General features: G+C 35.2%; 1 protein-coding gene across 1 annotated transcript in view; it reads right to left on the bottom strand.

Moving 5' to 3' along the window:
- Positions 1 to 4501: 4501 nt before the first annotated feature.
- Positions 4502 to 17240, bottom strand: part of DBF4 (DBF4 homolog (S. cerevisiae)) — a 24597-nt gene continuing 11858 nt past the window's right edge. Inside the window, exons 4-12 of the mRNA XM_006891488.1 lie at positions 15238 to 15288; positions 14620 to 14689; positions 14023 to 14099; positions 13180 to 13210; positions 12407 to 12449; positions 10239 to 10367; positions 9430 to 9544; positions 6673 to 6797; positions 4502 to 5495 (exon numbers count right to left, since the gene is read on the bottom strand). Of these exons, the coding sequence (XP_006891550.1) occupies positions 4502 to 5495; positions 6673 to 6797; positions 9430 to 9544; positions 10239 to 10367; positions 12407 to 12449; positions 13180 to 13210; positions 14023 to 14099; positions 14620 to 14689; positions 15238 to 15288 (1635 nt within the window). The remainder of the gene's footprint in view (positions 5496 to 6672; positions 6798 to 9429; positions 9545 to 10238; positions 10368 to 12406; positions 12450 to 13179; positions 13211 to 14022; positions 14100 to 14619; positions 14690 to 15237; positions 15289 to 17240) is intronic.

Raw genomic sequence — 17240 nt, 5'->3', positions numbered from 1 at the left:
ACAGCGAAGGAGCGGAAGGCCCTCTATGAGGTGGATTGATTCAGTGACTGGGATAATTGGGATGGGAGTGTCAGAGACAGTGCAATTGGCAAGGACAGAGCGGAGTTTAGGGCTGTTGTACATAGGGTCCCTATGACTCGCAAGCGACTCGACGGCACATAACAACAACACAACAAATAAAATTCCCAAATAAGGCTATACCCATAGGTATAAGTTAGGATTTACAGCACATTTTTGGGATGATGTTGATTGCATTAGAGCTGAGCACGACTCATAGCAACCTCATGAATAAAAGGCCTAAAGCCTCTCTACAACCATCGACATTTATCAAAGTTCATAGTTTCTAAAGGCATGTTATTTAGAAGTGGATGCCACTCCTGCTTTCAAACCTGTCATAGTATTATTATGTGCCATTGAGTCACCTGTGATACAGTGACCCTATGTACAGCAGATCTGAACCCTTCCCCATTCTGAGCCAGTCTCACTAACTCTAACCCCCATTACCCTGGTTACTCTATTAATCCATCTCATCTGGGGTCTTCCTCTCCTGTGCTGTCCGCCCACCCTTCTGAGCATCATTGTCCTTCTCCAAGGACCGATCTCTCCTGGTCATGTGCTCAAGGTAAGGCAGATACATAATTCAATTAATAACAAACAGTTTCCACTCACTAATTATTCCATATGTATGCTGAACAGATAATTCCAGAATTTGGGCAATATGAAGATTATGGCATCAGGACTGGGAGGTTACACATATGACACAACATTACTTGAAGAGGACTTGAAACATTTAACATTAGTATAGATTCAGCATCAAGAAAACCAAAATCCTCACAACTGGGCATCATAACTAGAGATTGAAATTGTCAATTATCTCATTTAGCTTGAATACACACCTATGGTAGCCGCAGTCATAAAATCAAGAAACAGTCTATCCAGTTACTTATAATTTTTTTAAAAACTTTTTGAGAGTATATTTCTAGAAAAGGCAAAAAGATTTGGGTACCATTAATAAAAATATACTCAATTAAAATTTTTGCATGTTTCCCCCTTTTCTTTAAAAGTTCTCATTTAAAATTATGTATTAGATGTTCACCCACCACTTCCTTTGATGTGACTCTGATGATGGCTGTGTCAGTTGGTCTCTCTTATTGCCATTCAATCAGAATTAAATCCACAGCTGACTCTCCAGTGATTTCTCATTTCTCCTGAGGATCGACTGGTGAGTTGGAGGGGCTGACTCTGGACTAGTAGCAGCTAGACTAGCCACCAGAGATCTCTCATGTCCTTGCTGTTGGTGTGCTATTGGGTTGGAACTGAGCCTCCACCTCCCCCAGCAGGTTTTCAGAGGCACTGAATTACACAGGAGCTCTGGTGGCCTAGTGGCAAGAAGCTATGCTGCAATCTTGAAGGCATGCAGTTCAAGGACACAAGCTACTCTGTAGGAGAAGGGAAATCTCCCATCTTAAACATTTTCCATGTTGTGCTTCATCAAGAACCGACCCACAGCTGACCCTATGGCAGGTTTTCAGGGGCAGTTAATCATATGGGAGATTAGCCATCCTTCTCCTATGGAGCAGCTAGTGCATTTAAACCACCCCAGAGCACTTTATTGTGCTTATGCGAAATTTATACTTGGACCAGGAGGCAGTCTTCTGAAGAGAGCGAGAAAACACTTCATGGTTCAAAATTGGAAACGGTGTGTGTCAAGGTTGTGTCCTATCTCCATATCATTTCAATCTATATGCAGAACAGACTATCCCAGAGACTGGGCTCTATAAGTGTGGCATCAGGATTGGAGGTAGACTCAACAATCTGTCTTAAGCAGATGACACAACCTTGCTTGCTGAAACTGAGGACCTGAAGCACTTGCTGCAGAAGGTCAAGGACTGCAGCCTTCAATATGGATTGAAGCTCAATGTCAAGAAAACAAAGCTTCTCACCACTGGGCCAAATGGCAGCACCATAATGGAGAAAGCATTGAGGTTGTTAATTTCCGCTCATTCGGCTCCACAGTCTTGGCACATCCACATTACATGTGTAAAAATACAGTACATCCTTACGAATACATATTTAAACTGGAATATGTGGGTAGGTATATTTGAAAAAAAATTTACAATTTCTAGATGCATTTTTGGTTTTGCTAAAGTTGATAGAATTCATGGAGCTCCAACATGCATTAAGTATTTGAGCTCTGAGGAAGTCAGCTTAAGTATTATTGAAGGTGGCACGATTTAGATTACCAACTCACAGATGTATATGTAAGGGATCAACTAAAAATCTATTATTTGAACTGTTAATAATTTGGACTTCTAATCTGTTGATTACATCACTTTATCCACATCTACTGGTTCATCACAATATTCAGCTATGTACTTTGTTTTGCACTGAGGCATTTATTTTGCTGACAAAAATAATTTTTGTTTGGAGGAATAGGGGAAGAGTTTTTTTAAAAACTGCTGCTTTCTAATATTATCTACAAAGTTAATGCTAAGTTACGGGGTGATCTAGTGGTAAGAAATCATACTGCCAAGGCCAAGGTACGTGGTTCAAACTCATTAGCTGTTCCACAGGATAAAGATGGGTAACCTCCTCCTATGATTAAAAACTGTCTTGGAGGGTCACCTCTGAATTGGTTCAAATCTGTAAGAGATCAAATTCTGCATTTTAATCTAAGTTATGCAGAATAACCAGTCTTCACAGGTGAACAGGTGTATAAGAGGGCTTCTTTTATTATACAGAAAGAGTTAACCTATTGGTTAAAACTTGTAGGAATATGGAATGGATATCCTTTTTTTCCCCCTCAAGACACAATGATGAAATTACAGGCTGTATCTGCACTGACTTCTTTGGTTGGATGTTCCTCTACATGGCACAGCCTATAAAAACTGTAACAGCCTAACTGATTTGTAAAAATGATTCCAAATAAGCGGCAATTTGAGTACTCATTTTAACAGCTCAGTATTCAAAACAACAGTCCAACAATAGTATAAAATACTAAAGATAGCATTCAACTTGAGCTTTTTTCTCCTTCCTAAATTTAACTAAGGTGTGTTTCATAGGGAGCTCTGATGACCTGTCCGAGAGTTGTGTTCTCCGGTGGTTCATTTCCACAGGGCCTCTATAGGAGAAGTTGCACTATCTCCTCCCATGTGATTTACCACCTTGGAAACTACTGGAGGTTTAGCTGAGCCAGTTCTAAGTCAACAACAGTAAGCTTGTATTTCATAAAAAGCACATTTGGAAACAATTCTGGGGGCAGACAACACCGATGCAAACTAAAGACTGTCACTCTGTTGTGTGCACAGTAAAGTATCTTTTGCTTAACTGGCAGAAATAATAAAGATAATAAAAAGCTAGTATTTTTCATCAAAATTGCTGAATAATACACAAAAATCACAACCTATGTTGGGAGTACGAGTCCAAAAAGACCAATAACCAAAGTTAAATTTTAAGTAACAATGCAATTCATTAATGCCAATGGAATAATTTTTACTGTGAAGAGCTGTCAATGTTTGTCAGTTACTTATCATAATATGCTTAAAAGCTAAACTCTATTACAGAGAAAATAGTTCACATTTTCTTTGTATTTGCACCACTTCTTCAAATTATTGTATTGCTTAGTACCATATCAAAGGCAGTACTCATATCACCTGCAACTATTCAGAAATCACTTCATGTTAGGATACCAAATTAGGGAGATAAAGATTTCCAAAATTATTTACAAAACTAGGCATAGTGAAGAAAATGATTCTATTTCATATGAAGTCTCGTTAAATTATTCCTTCACGGCTTTGTTCAACTCTACAAACAAGAACCCCTTAGTACCAGCATGGTCAACCATTTAAAAAATGGTAGTGTATCGAGACTGTAACTACTGATTTCTTATGATCAATTGTCGAACAAAGGGCACAATACAAATTTCTTTTTTTGCTCTACATAACCCAGGTAAAACCATTAACTGAGATAAATTTTTAAAAAGTAACATTTTTAAAAAGTAGTATCAGTATAAATCTCTTAGAAAATAAATTTCAGCAAGAACATGGACTAGATATCTTAATATAAACATCCAAAATAAACTGGAATTTAAATGTTATCTAGTTTGTCCATTGTTTCTCATAATTACACTCACAGTCCAAATATTGAAAACCTGAATCCTTTCCCATGAAATTTGGGGTTTTATAATCAATGTTATCAGAATGTATCTCATAGACAATAAATAAAAAAATACCTAGATTTATGTTTTTGATACTCTTAAATTTTCACTAGTTTTCAATGACATAAAGATAATACTTTTTATAATTATGTAGTATGTAAAATGAGTAGTTTATCCTATTTTATAATATGTATTCAATTTTATAGAAAAATACAAATAACATCTTTATTATTTACATATTATCTGTAAACATCATTAGCAAAAACACCCTATGAATTTTTAAACTTATTTATAAAACTTTCATTACAATGCTTATAATTTCTTTAAAAGTATACATTCTTAAGACTAAAACGCAGTAAATGTAGAGTTTGAAGGGGAAGAAAACAAAACCACTGACGAGAGATTAGCTGAATTTTCATCTTTCCAGGTATCTAAAGCATTGTACGCACCACTGTTTTCAGGGTAGCTGGTGAAACCCATAAATTCTGATTTCTCTTCACTAGTCTGAAATAAATCCAGTAAAGACTGTACTGGTGAACTACAAATTCTGTTTTCTTCTTGGGTAGTAAACTCCATTGTTTTCTTATCTAATTCCACATTTGGCTCTAGATTTTCTTTTTTATTTCTTCCTAATAATAATTTCACATTATGATGGATTTTACCAGGAGGTAAACTATGTACATTCTTGAGGTTACAGTCATTGGATTCTTCAGGAAGGTTATGGGATGAAGTCTTTGCTTGAATTGTCGTCAGGTGCTCGTGCGAACTGTTTGTTGCTATCAAAGCACAATCATAACCACTCACGGAATCCTTTTCCTTTAGCTCCTTTGCTGGGAAAGGGTCAGCTATTGACTGTTCTTTCTGTTGAGATGTACTGTCATTCTTAGTGACACTGGAAACTTGTATGGATGCCTGTAGTCTACATGGACAGTGCTTCACCTTCAGTTTCAGTTCTTCCAAATTACATTCATTTATGAGTAATTCCTTTTCCGAAACATCAAGTGTACATTCCTGCTTGCTTTTATGCAAAGGTAACTGTTTGAAATCTAGTTCAATGACATTTTCAGCTGTGTTTAATATAGAACACTTCTTGGTCTTTTCCTCTTGAAGTCCTCTTGGTTCACTTGAAGGACTAGGGATAGGCTCTGAAACAGACACAAACTCTTGTTCAGACTGCTGGGTTTCTTTAGAGAGGAAATTCTTCTCGACCTTCTGTATATTACTATGTCCCCCAAAGCCTTTCTGAAGAATATATTGCAATGCTATCTGTTCTTTAGTTTTAGACTTCTTAAGTATGCTTGTTTCAACAGGCGAAAGAGTTCCAACACTGTATTTTATTCTTGAAGGGGGGAAAGAAGAGGAAAAAAGTTAAAATAATTGTTATTAAAAGAAATTTCTAATTAGCTACAAAAGTATATTTTACAATTAAATTTATTGTTTTATGAGTTTGGAAATAACAACTGAAAATCTAATTTTAATCTGAATTCTTCTCTCCCCACAGAGGTAATTACTGTCTGATTTTGTACTTAAAATTGCTTTTCATAATGTAAATCAAAGAAAGATGAAAGTAAAGTGATTGGGATTGGCTATCAGTTTTGTTTCCATTATCTTTAAATTGTTTTAATTCTGTGTTTTGCTTTACATTAGTCTTTGTCTAATTTTACATAGCAATGCAAAGAATAGGGAGAAATTAAGGTAGAAATATATTTTTACATGGTAAGAGGCAATGGTAATTATACTTCTAGAGATGAAAACTAAGTACTACTTAAGTTTCATACACACATATGACCTGAAACCCTTTTGTTCCAGAAGCATTAAGAACTGAGTAACTAGTCAATTATTACCTATACTCTAGTATATCCTTATGAAAGCTTTTTTTAGCTTTAAAAATGTTCATAATCTCATCAGTACCATTTTATTAATGTACAGTTATACACCATATATAATCTAAGTTCCCCATAAAAGTTCTATCAGTACATTCAGTAGGTTTTATTAGAAAGAAGAGCTCAAGTAGAGACATTCAGTGAAAATGACTCTGAAATAACAAGCAAGTGGCAAAGGGTCTTTTTTAAAAGGGGAACTCTTAAGATTATATAAAAATTCTGTTCTTTGCAGCCTAAGTAGATGGGAAATTTTGTAATTCTAGATCAGAAGTTGAAAATGTATAGTCTACAGGACAAATGCAGTCTTTATTAAACAGTTTTATTGAACACAAACACAAAGTCTCTTCTTGCTTTCAAAAAACAGCAAAGTACAGAAGTTGCAAAGGAGACTCATGTTTCACAGATGCTAATAAATTTACTATCTGGTTCTTTACAAAAAAGATTGCCAAGTTCAAAACTGTCTTGTCAAGAAAACCTTAATCTAAAATAAAGACTTTTGATAATGCAGTAAAGAGGGAAGAAATAATTAGTTTAAGCATATTTACATCCTGATAATACATATTCTTTCCAAGAACAGTGCATTTTTCATTGATTTTTGGATTAGATATTTAAAGTTGTATTACACTTAATTACCTTTTCTTTTTAGGTATATCCCTTTCATATTCCACAAAGTCAAAAACTAATTTGGATACAATATCATCAACAACTTGATACTGGCTGCTCTGTGCAAAGTTTCTGTGTTGCTCACATAGAAGATGCTGAAATAAAATATAAAACATATTACTGTAATTTTAAAAATAATTATATTTTTGCTCAGACTTCCTAACATTTTCATGCCACCAGAACCAGTTTTTCAATGAAATACCCTTTATTTGACTTGAAAGGATGCTAAGAAAGAAAACTAGTATGGTTTTAAAGGCCTTTTAATTTTCAATGATAAAACCCAATTATTAACTGTTCTGTGCTTACAATGGTAACTGAAAACTAATGAAGATGGTGTTGGGATAAGTAACAGTAACAGTTAGCACTCAATGTACACTAGTATTTTGAAAGCATTTCCCACATCTACTTAATCTTTACACAATTATCACTTTCTTTACTTCTTACAGGTAAAATGACAAACCTACTCAGGATTCTTATCAGAATAATGCATCTCTCATTCCCCTTATATCCACTTTTATGGAAAATTCTTTTAGCTCCATATTTAAGAGAAATATATTGTCTTATATCCAAGACTATGACTTAGTTGAGGTCTCCATTAACTGATCTTGTTCCCATAAACCACTTTATTGCACTCCCTTTTCTTTGCCCTAGAATGTTACTTCCCTACTCATAAATTTTGTTATTTCACTTCTTCCCGGCTTCAAATTTAAATGGCACCTTGTAAGGTCAGTATTATCCAGACTAAACAAACACCAACATGTCCATTCCCAACTCATATATTTCCATACTATTAATCTAACACATCCTACATATTATGTGTTTTTAGCCTGTGGTAATTGTCTAACTTCATTAGGACAGGGCATTGGTTTCATTCAGTCAATTAATTTTCATCTAGAGAAGTGACTGCCAAATAGTCTAAAAAAAAACCCCCTCAAACTCATTGCCAATGAGTTGTGAGCAACTCATAGCAATCTTCTAGCAAGTTTTCCAAGGAAGTGAGTTGCATGGGAGGATATTGCCAAATATCCTTTCAGAGATACTGGTGAATTTGAACTGCTAGAGGTGCCTTCTTTGGGTAGTTATGTGCCATCAAGTTGCTTCCAACTCTTAGCAACCCTATGTAGCCCTGAACCCTGCCCTATCCTGTGTCAACCTTATTGTCTCTGATACAGCCATCCCCATTACCCCAGTCACTGAATCAATCCATCTCATTGATGGTCTTCCTCTTTTTCTGTCCCTCCATCCTTCCAAGCATGATGTCCCTCTCCAATGACCAGCCTGGTTTCACCCTCTTTAGGATGATCCTGTTTGTTCTCCTAGCAGTCCATGGTATATCTAATACTCTTTCACAGCACCAATTCTCTATCATTCCTAGTCATTCACTGTTCAGCTCTCTGACACATAACAAGCAACTGCAAAGACTACGGCCTGGATCAGATGCACCTTAGTGTCCAGACTGACACCACTGCTCTTCAGTACGCTTGAGAGGTCCTTGTCAGCCAACTTTTTTCAATACAATTCATCTGTGGAGCCAAGTAAACTAAAGCTGTTAACAATCTCAATCTCTTCACCATCTATCATACATAATGCTGTCATTCAGCCCAGTGGTGAGAATCTTTATTTTCTTGATGTTGAGCTTCAATCCATATTGAAGGCTGCAGTCCGTGACCTTCTGCAGCAAGCACTTCAGGTCCTCCTCAGTTACAACAAACAGGGTTGTGTCATCTGCACAATGCAGGTTGTTGAGTCTTCCTCCAATCCTGATGCCTCAATTCCCCTCATAGAGTCCAGCTTCCTGGATGATCTGTTCTGCATATAGACTAAAAAATGCATGGAGACAGGGTACATCCCTGGCATACACCCTTCTAGATTTTGAACCATGCAGTGTCTCCCTGTTCTGTTCTGACCACCACCTCCTGGTCTAAGTATAGGTTTTGCATAAGCACAATCAAATATTCTGGGATTCCCATTCTTCTCAGAGTCAGTGAGCTTGTTGTGGTCCACATAATCAAATGCCTCTGCATAGTCAGTGAAACACAGACATTCTTCTGGTACTCTGTGCTTTCAGCCAAGATCCATCTAACATTTGCTATAATACCCCTAGTACCATGGCCTCTTCTAAACCCAGCCTGCGCATATAGCAGTTCACTGTTGATGTACTGCTCCAGTCGTTTTTGGGTAAGTTTCAGCAGAATCTTACCTGCATGTGCTATCAATGATATGGGTTAGCAATGAAATTCTCTATGGACTAAGCCACCAGAGGGCTCTTAAAATATTTCTATCAATGATTAGTGGCCTAGTGGTAAGAAGCTGCACTGCAATCCCAAAGTCATGCAGTTCAAATCCACTAGCTGCTCTCAGGAGATTGACAGGCAATCTACTCCCCTCCTGTGTGATTTACTATCTCTGAAAACCTATTGGAGAATCAGTTCTGAGTTGACAACACATATCAACATCAAAGATAATAAACTATTAATAATCAACCAAGTACAAATCAGAGGAGTAAGCTAAAGTTTAAACTGCATACACTATGGAGTTTTGAGATCAGGGGGCAGTCTAGAGGAAGTTGCATGGCATCGTCTGTAGGGAAGTGAACCAAAGGTGGCACCTCTCTGCTAGTTCAAATCCACCAGTAGCTATATGCACGCCTGTTAGCAATGACTCAATTTTTTTAAAAAAATAAGAGTTTTAGGATGATCAATCCCTTAAATGTAAAATAAGACTTACAGTTTCGAGATCTTCATATTTTTGCAAGCAACACTCACAATATCCTTTTTTCTTCTTCTCTTTCAAATGGAGCTGAACTTGGGTTCCATCACATTTATCACCATCTGTTTGGATCCTGACAAGAGAAATACATGGTGAGAGAATTAACCACTAAATAGAAGGAATACTTTATAAAATTAATAGGATCTGCAGTAATTTGATTAGATATTTGCATCAGCAAATAACATTTTAAGATTAAATTAAGAATGCAATCCTTAAAACGTAAAGAACTTGAAAAGATAACTGGAGATTACATAAGATACCTTGAAATACAAGAAATTAATTTTTTTTAAAAAAAAATTATTTTCAATTATCTTTCTTCCCTCTAGTTAAAAACAAACAACAAAAACCCCCAAACAAACCCAAATCTAGTAGCATCAGTCAATTATTTAAAACTCACAATGACAACACATCATGTTTTTATAAATACTTAGGGAGGAACTTTCCAATGCAGAGTAGCTGGTGAATTTGAACCACCTCATAGGAAGCATTCATTACAACATGTAACACACTATGCCATTAAGGCTCCTTTTGCTCTATCTGAAGTGCCTAATTTTTATATACTTAAGAACTCCAATCCTGCACAGAAACAGAAGATACTGAATAGAAAAATGAGCTAGGATAGCTCATAAAGACCCACGGATCCACATTCTCTATCACATAGCACCATAGTGTAAATTATTATTCCATATGCTTGTTTATAAAGGAAAACATTGACTTGAAATGATATTCTGAATAATATTTCTTCTAAAAGTAAAGATTAAACCAACCTCAGTTTAACCTGACTTTGCTTTTGGATGCTTGATGGTTTATCCATATCAAATGGACTATAGGGCTTCCGAATAGAATAATTTATGAAAGGCATGCTGGTCAACTGAAGATAAAACGGTCTATAAAATCTAAAAGAAAAAAAAGACAAATACATGAGATTCTCTACTATGATGACAGAAATAAATTTTACTTTTCTAAATCATATAATGCATCTGGAATACGACTAACGCAAGAGAAGTCAGCTAAGCTTCCCTGTTAAATATCAGTTTCTACGCCAAATTTTTAATTTTTGTTCAAACATTTAAAAAAAATAAAGTACGCTGTATTTTCTCCCCCAAAAGTGGCCAATGGTTCCAAATAGCCAACCCGCGAGGTAGTAGGCAACAATTTTAACCCTTGTGCCACAGGGCACACTACATTTCTTAATAATTTCACTTTTTCACAAATGGAGACAATCTTTTAGTCACTCACTGCCACTGAATTGGTTCTGATTCACAGTGACCCTCCTTCAATTTCTGAGGCCATAAACCTATGGGATAGAGGGCTGTCCCGTTGAGCAGCTGGTGGATTTGAACTGCTGACCATGCAGTTAGCAGCCTGACATGTTATACACTAAGTCATCAGAGCTCCTCACTCTTTAATTAGTAGTTTTAAATTATATGACAGTACATTTGTCCAAGGATTGACTATCTTAGCTACTGGGGGGAGGGAGGGGGGGAAGAATTGCTCCTATTATTGCTCTAAAGTAGGTATCTCAAATGAATACTGTTTACCAACATCAGAAATTAAATTTGCTCCTTGAGCCCAGATTAAATGATGCTACTTTCAGTATCTATGCCACACAAACATAAATATAAATCTAGCATAAAATTGCAGCAAGTGTTTCATGGTTCAATTTCTTTCCACTTTATGCAAGCAAAGTTGTATCATCTACATGCAGGGTGTTGATGCGTTTTCCTCCAATCCTGATGCCACATTCTCACTTGAATGATGTACTCAACAGACGAACTGAACAGGTATGGAGAAAGCATCTAACCCTAACACACATCTTTTCCAACTTTAAACCACACAGGATTCCCTCGCTTTATTCAGAAAAAAAGCTTCTTTTAGTTTGGAGAAAACCTATGACAGATTTCGCATGAGCATAGCTAAGTTTTGGGGATTCCCATTTTTCTTAATGTTGTTTGTAATTTATTACAATTTATATAGTTAGCATATCTTTTGCACAGGTAACAAAACACAGGTGAACATCTTTTTGGTATTTTCTGCTTTCAGCCAAGATCCATTTGATATCAGTAATAAAAAAATCCAGGGCCTCCTCTTAAATCAGCAGAATTTCTGCCAATTCCCTATAAATCTGGCTATTTTAAAATAATCTTCAGGAAAACTTTACTTGCATGTAATATTAATGTTTGATAATTCACACATTCTGCTGGTTGGACTAATAGACAATATCATGGCAGATGAAGATTGAAGTTTTCAAGGATTTCATTTTACTTGAATTCACAACTAACATCCACAGTAACACCAGTTAAGAAATCAAAGGATGTGCTTCAGTGGAAAAGACTGCTGTCAATGATCTCTCCGAAGTGCTTAAAGAACAATGCCAATGTAAAGACTAAGATGAACCTGATCCAAGCCATGGTCTTTTAAACAATTTCTTACTCACTTTAAAGCAGGATACGGAACAAGAACAAAAATCAATGCCTCTGAGCTGTTATGTTAGAAATGAGTACTGAATACCCCCCAAAACTGCAAAAAATTCCAAACAAATCTGTTCTGGAAGAAGAAGTGTATTTATGGCGCTCCTTAAGAAGCAAAGATGAGGAAACTTTGGTTGACATACTTTGGCCATGTTGTCAGGAGACACTAGGCCTTGGAAAAGGATATAATGCTAGGAAATGGAGAGGGTTATGAAAAAGCAAGCAAGCTCCCCAACAAGATGGACTGGCACAGTGACTTTTACAATGCACCTGAGCATGGCAGAGTTAATGAAGACATGAATGAGAGGACAGGGTTCACTGGGTTGCCATGACTGTAGCTGATTCAATGGCTCAAAACAATAACTGCATAAAGGCCCCTAACATCAAGTTATGAGCTATTCTATTTAGAAGAATTTCCCCTTTAATATTGTACTTAAATCAGAAAGATGAGACTTAGTACTTACTGGCATGTATCTTCCACCTTTACAAAAGGCTTTTTGAGTCTACCTGCTTTAAAAAAAAAACAACAACCCCAGAGATTAAGTACTTATAAACACAAGATTATTTTTCACTTCTACAAACAGTCTAGTGGTTAAGAAAAACTTAAGAATCCATTTTAACAGTTTAAACCTCAAGGAAACTATTTTTCACAATAGTACTCATTTATAAAATAACAAGCTGTTTATTTTCTGAGATTATTAAACTCAGAATGCTCTATAAAATGCTAAGCTCAGATCTACCACATAAAAATCTATTACTTAAATAAGAAGAAAAACACTTTAAAAACTAGACTATATGAAATTTAATATTTCCTACAATTATAAGAACAGCAAGTCATATTAGCATCTGCAGTGGCTACAAATTTTGACACTTAGAAATAATACATTTTAATTTTTATTTAGAATGTCAATATGGACATGTCAAAATTATACTAGCTACGATCACGGCAGTTACTTGGTTTGATTATGATAAAAAGCATTTTCACCACTAAATAATAACAAAAAATTGAAAGGCATTTTGATCATTGAATTTTGGGGGGAATAGAATGATTTCATGCTTTTAAAAAACATCATTCTTACAAAGTATCCACAAGTTTTACCTGATTGCCATGGAACAGCCTATGTGAAAGGAAAGGTTAAAAACCTCTGAATAAATCACAAGTTTATAGAATTACTAATATGACTTATTCTATTTTCTAAAAGCAAATGAAACAAGTCTAAGAATATAAAAGACTTACTTCTTGTTTTCTGAGTACAAATTCTTTTCCCCTGTATTAAAAAAAGGAAATAAAACAACCCACTGTGAAAATACTGTATTCTAAATAATTACTGGCAGCAATCGTAATTTAAGTATTTTCAATAAGAAACCAAACACAAGAGGAAAACTCTATATAAGCAGTGATTATTTTATCTTTAAGTTTTATGGACAAAGAAATATGTTTTATTTAAAAATAAACTCAGAAATAAAAGACTGTTAACATATACATTTGTGGATTTTTTTTTAGGTTATCAATTTTTGGTTAATGTATTTTGAAATTTACTATTCGGTGTGCAAAAATTTAGTATTTATACATCTTCTTGATGAACTGACATTTTCAGTATTATATAAAGTCCCTTTTAATAATTGGTAAAATTGATTATTCTGAAGTCTACTTTGCTGACAGTAAGCCAATGTAGCCCTCTTTTGATTAATGTTGCCAAGTATGTTATCTGCTTACATCCTTCTATCTTTAGCATCTTTAGTCTTCCTATTAAAATGGGTTCTTTGTACAGTATTTGATTGATCTGACAAGCTTTGTCATTTCATTGGTATATTTAATTAACTTAGGATTAAATTTCCAATGGTTTCTCCTCCATTTCCCCTCTTTCTGGATTGTAAAAAAATTATCTGAAGATTTATCTATTGGCTTTTTGCCTGTACTTATTTTGTATGATTTAATTTCTTATTATGTGATTTATAACATAAATGCAGTCTTTCACAATCTAATTAAAATTAATCCTTTATCATTTCAAGTAGAATAGCTTTCTAAGTATATAAGACATTTTTAAAAAATTAGTTTAAAAATTAGGAAAAGACATACCACATCTTTAACAGAAGTGCTTGTTTTCCTGAGTAAATACAATTCTTTTTTCTTTTTTTCAATGTAGTATCTAATGTCTTAATGGAAAGAGAAAAAAGACCCAAGATTAGAATTAGCATTTTTACACATGAAAGTTAAAGAAAGCTTTGGTGTAGTCATGCTATACTGATGACAACCAAAATGCTACATGTCTCCAGTGGCTTGAGTTCACCAATCTGTGAGTAGTTGCCATCTATTAAGATTCAGAGTCTCAGAAAACCCAGGTTTTAAGCTGTTATGATTAGGAACTGACTTGAAGAGCATTAAATATTTTCTTATGTTGTTATGTACTATGAAGTCAAACTTGACTCATAGTTACCCTTTCAGCAAGTCTTCAGATGCTGTAAATTATACTAGCAGAGACTGCCTGTGGATTCAAACCATGTGCCTTCCATTTAGGAGGGCACTCTGTAGCACTAGGTGACCAGAGAGCCCTAGCTGTCTTGTAGTTATTGAATGTTAGGTGAAAGAACAGTCATTAAGAGTACCTAGTGTTGACAGAATTCTCAGAAAGGTAAGAAATTAAAAGCAGAGAGGAGTACTTGGAAAAATTCTTACCATCAATATGAAAAATTTTTACTCCCCATGATAAGGCATTTGATAATATACTATTTGAAGGAATAAAATCCTGTAAAAGACAAAACATAAAGCTCGACAGGTTTACTTAAAAAACAATGGAAAGAATACCCTCTTTGAAATGAGATTTAAAAAAACTGCAAAATTCAAGCTGTATTATTTGTTAATATCACAAATGAGGTAACTTTAAAAAGGTTCTACAGTTACAACAGTAAGGTATTACATGTTTTCTTTCAGAATTTCTAAAATTAGTTCTGCTTAATATACTCTCAAATCCTTGACAATATACATCACAGAACAATATTAAGAAATTATTTCATTAAAAAATACAGAAACAGGCCTCTCCTCTGTATTTATAGGAGGATGGTCCATCCCTTTGGGATGTAACTTTCTAGTAACTCTGGCTTAACTTTTTAACCTTCAAAACAAAACCAACTTTTCAGAAGGTAATATTCTTAAAGACCACAAGGTGGAGATGTTTCTCCATGAAAATGCAGGTTTTACCTACAAAAATGAAGGATGAAGTTTAAGAAAATCTTTAAACACTCACTTGAATTTTTTAATAGAGTAAATAATATGGACTTTTGAAGATCAACTTACATGGTCCTTGATAGCTTTTTCAGCTAATAATTTTCCTCTGCTTAAACACATCTATGAAGAGACCAAAAAAGGACAATCAAACAAGTATTTCAAAAATTTATACTTTTGTAACAATGAATGAATGGAAATCCAAAATTTCTGTAAATGTTCATTAAGATTATTAAAATAAAATTTTAAAAAATTATATTTTACTGAAGAACAGGTTAAAAAGATAAAATAACAAAAAATACATAGGTAAATGTTATTGCTGCAAACCTTAACGGAAATCAATAAAATTATATGGAGAAAAGTAATTTCTTTAAGATTAGGTATTTATAAAACAATTCTGCTGGCCTGGTCCATCACTAATTGTGAAACAAGTCTGTCCAAAGACTTCACATCTCTGAAGGTTCAAATCTATCAGACGTGGATAGCTTCCTCCCATTAGAATTTACAGTCTTGGAAACCTTATTCTGGAGGGTCACTAGGAGTTAGAATGCACTTGACGGTATTAAGTTTTATTGTGTGCATGTTTTTGTCTTTTTTTTTTTTTTTAAAAACAAATACTTAAACTGGATAATCCCCAAGAGATCAATTTCAAAGTAAACTATTTCTATATGGAATATAAAATAGCAAGGTTCTATTGGAACTCTTCCCTATCAACAGAAAATGACCAGAAATACACACTGGGTGTATTTCTAAAAGAAATACAACCTCTTCTAAAAGAGGCTGCTTGTGTCCAATGCATCTTGGCTAAATGAAAGCAAAGAGTACCAGAAGATAGTATTATCTGTTTCACTGACTATAAAATGGCATCTGGCTCTGGGATCACAACAAATTGTGGGTAACCTTGAGAAGAAGGAAATCCCAGAACACTTGATTGTGTTCAGGTGAAAGGTTCACGTGGACCAGGAAGCAGTCCTAAGAACAGACCAAGTAAACTGCATGGTTCAAAATCAGGAAAGGAGGTATCAGGAGAGATGCAGCCCTGTTACCAATCTCTATGCGAAACAGATCTCTCAGGAGGCTGGACTTCATGCATCAAGTGGCATCAGGACTGGAAGAGTCATCAATAAGCTGAGTTAAACAGCTGATATGACCTTACAATTGAGGACATCAAGTGTTTGCAGCAGCAAGTGAAGGACTATACTCTTCAATATGGACTGAAGCTCAAACTCAAGAAAACAAAGATTCTCACCACCGGACCAATTGTCAATACCATGAAAGTTGGAGAAGAGATTGAGATTGTTCACAATTTTAGCTTGCTCAGCTCCACAATCAACACTTGGCACCAGCAGTCAGGAAACCAAAAAACAAATTGTAATGGGAAGTCTGCTGTCAGAAACCTTTCCAGAGTACTAAGAAGCAACTATGTCGGTCTAGAGATTAGCGTGTTACTGATCCAGGCCATGGTCTTCACAATTACTTGCCATGCAGCAGAGAGCAGGACATTAACTAAAGATGACAGAAGAAAAATTGATGCCTTTGAGTTGTGTTGCTGGAGAAGAGTATTAAACAAACCATAAACTGCCAAAAGAATAAAGACGTCTGTCTTGGAGAGGGTGAAAATCCTTGTCTTAGAGGCAAGGATTTTGAAGCTCCATCTCACATACTTTGGGAACATGGCAAGGAGTTACCAAGGACATTATGCTAGGAAGGGTGGAGGGACAGTGCAGGAGAGGAAGACCCAGGATGAGATTAATTGATATAGTAACTGGGGCAATGAGGGTAGGTGTGACAGTCAGTGAGACTCAGGAGAGGGCAGGATTCAGAGCTATCGTACACAGGCTTGTTATGGATTGCTGGAGACTCAATGGCACATAACAGCCGGAATTTTGTACCTGTTTTAGTTTAAAATTTAATCCACTACTAAATGATTGAAATATAAATAGGCACAGTTATTATAGGAAAAAGAAACTATTTGTTTTAAAGCAAACAGCAGTAAAGCTAGCTGAAATGCTAATATGCAACAATAAATTTGAAATAAATCTTTGATACACACACACACACACACACACACACAC

This window comes from Elephantulus edwardii, unplaced genomic scaffold (assembly GCF_000299155.1).
Source record: "Elephantulus edwardii isolate Elephantulus edwardi_28Jun2011 unplaced genomic scaffold, EleEdw1.0 scaffold00098, whole genome shotgun sequence".
NCBI lineage: Eukaryota > Metazoa > Chordata > Mammalia > Macroscelidea > Macroscelididae > Elephantulus > Elephantulus edwardii.
This window is presented reverse-complemented; position numbering and strand designations above follow the sequence as displayed.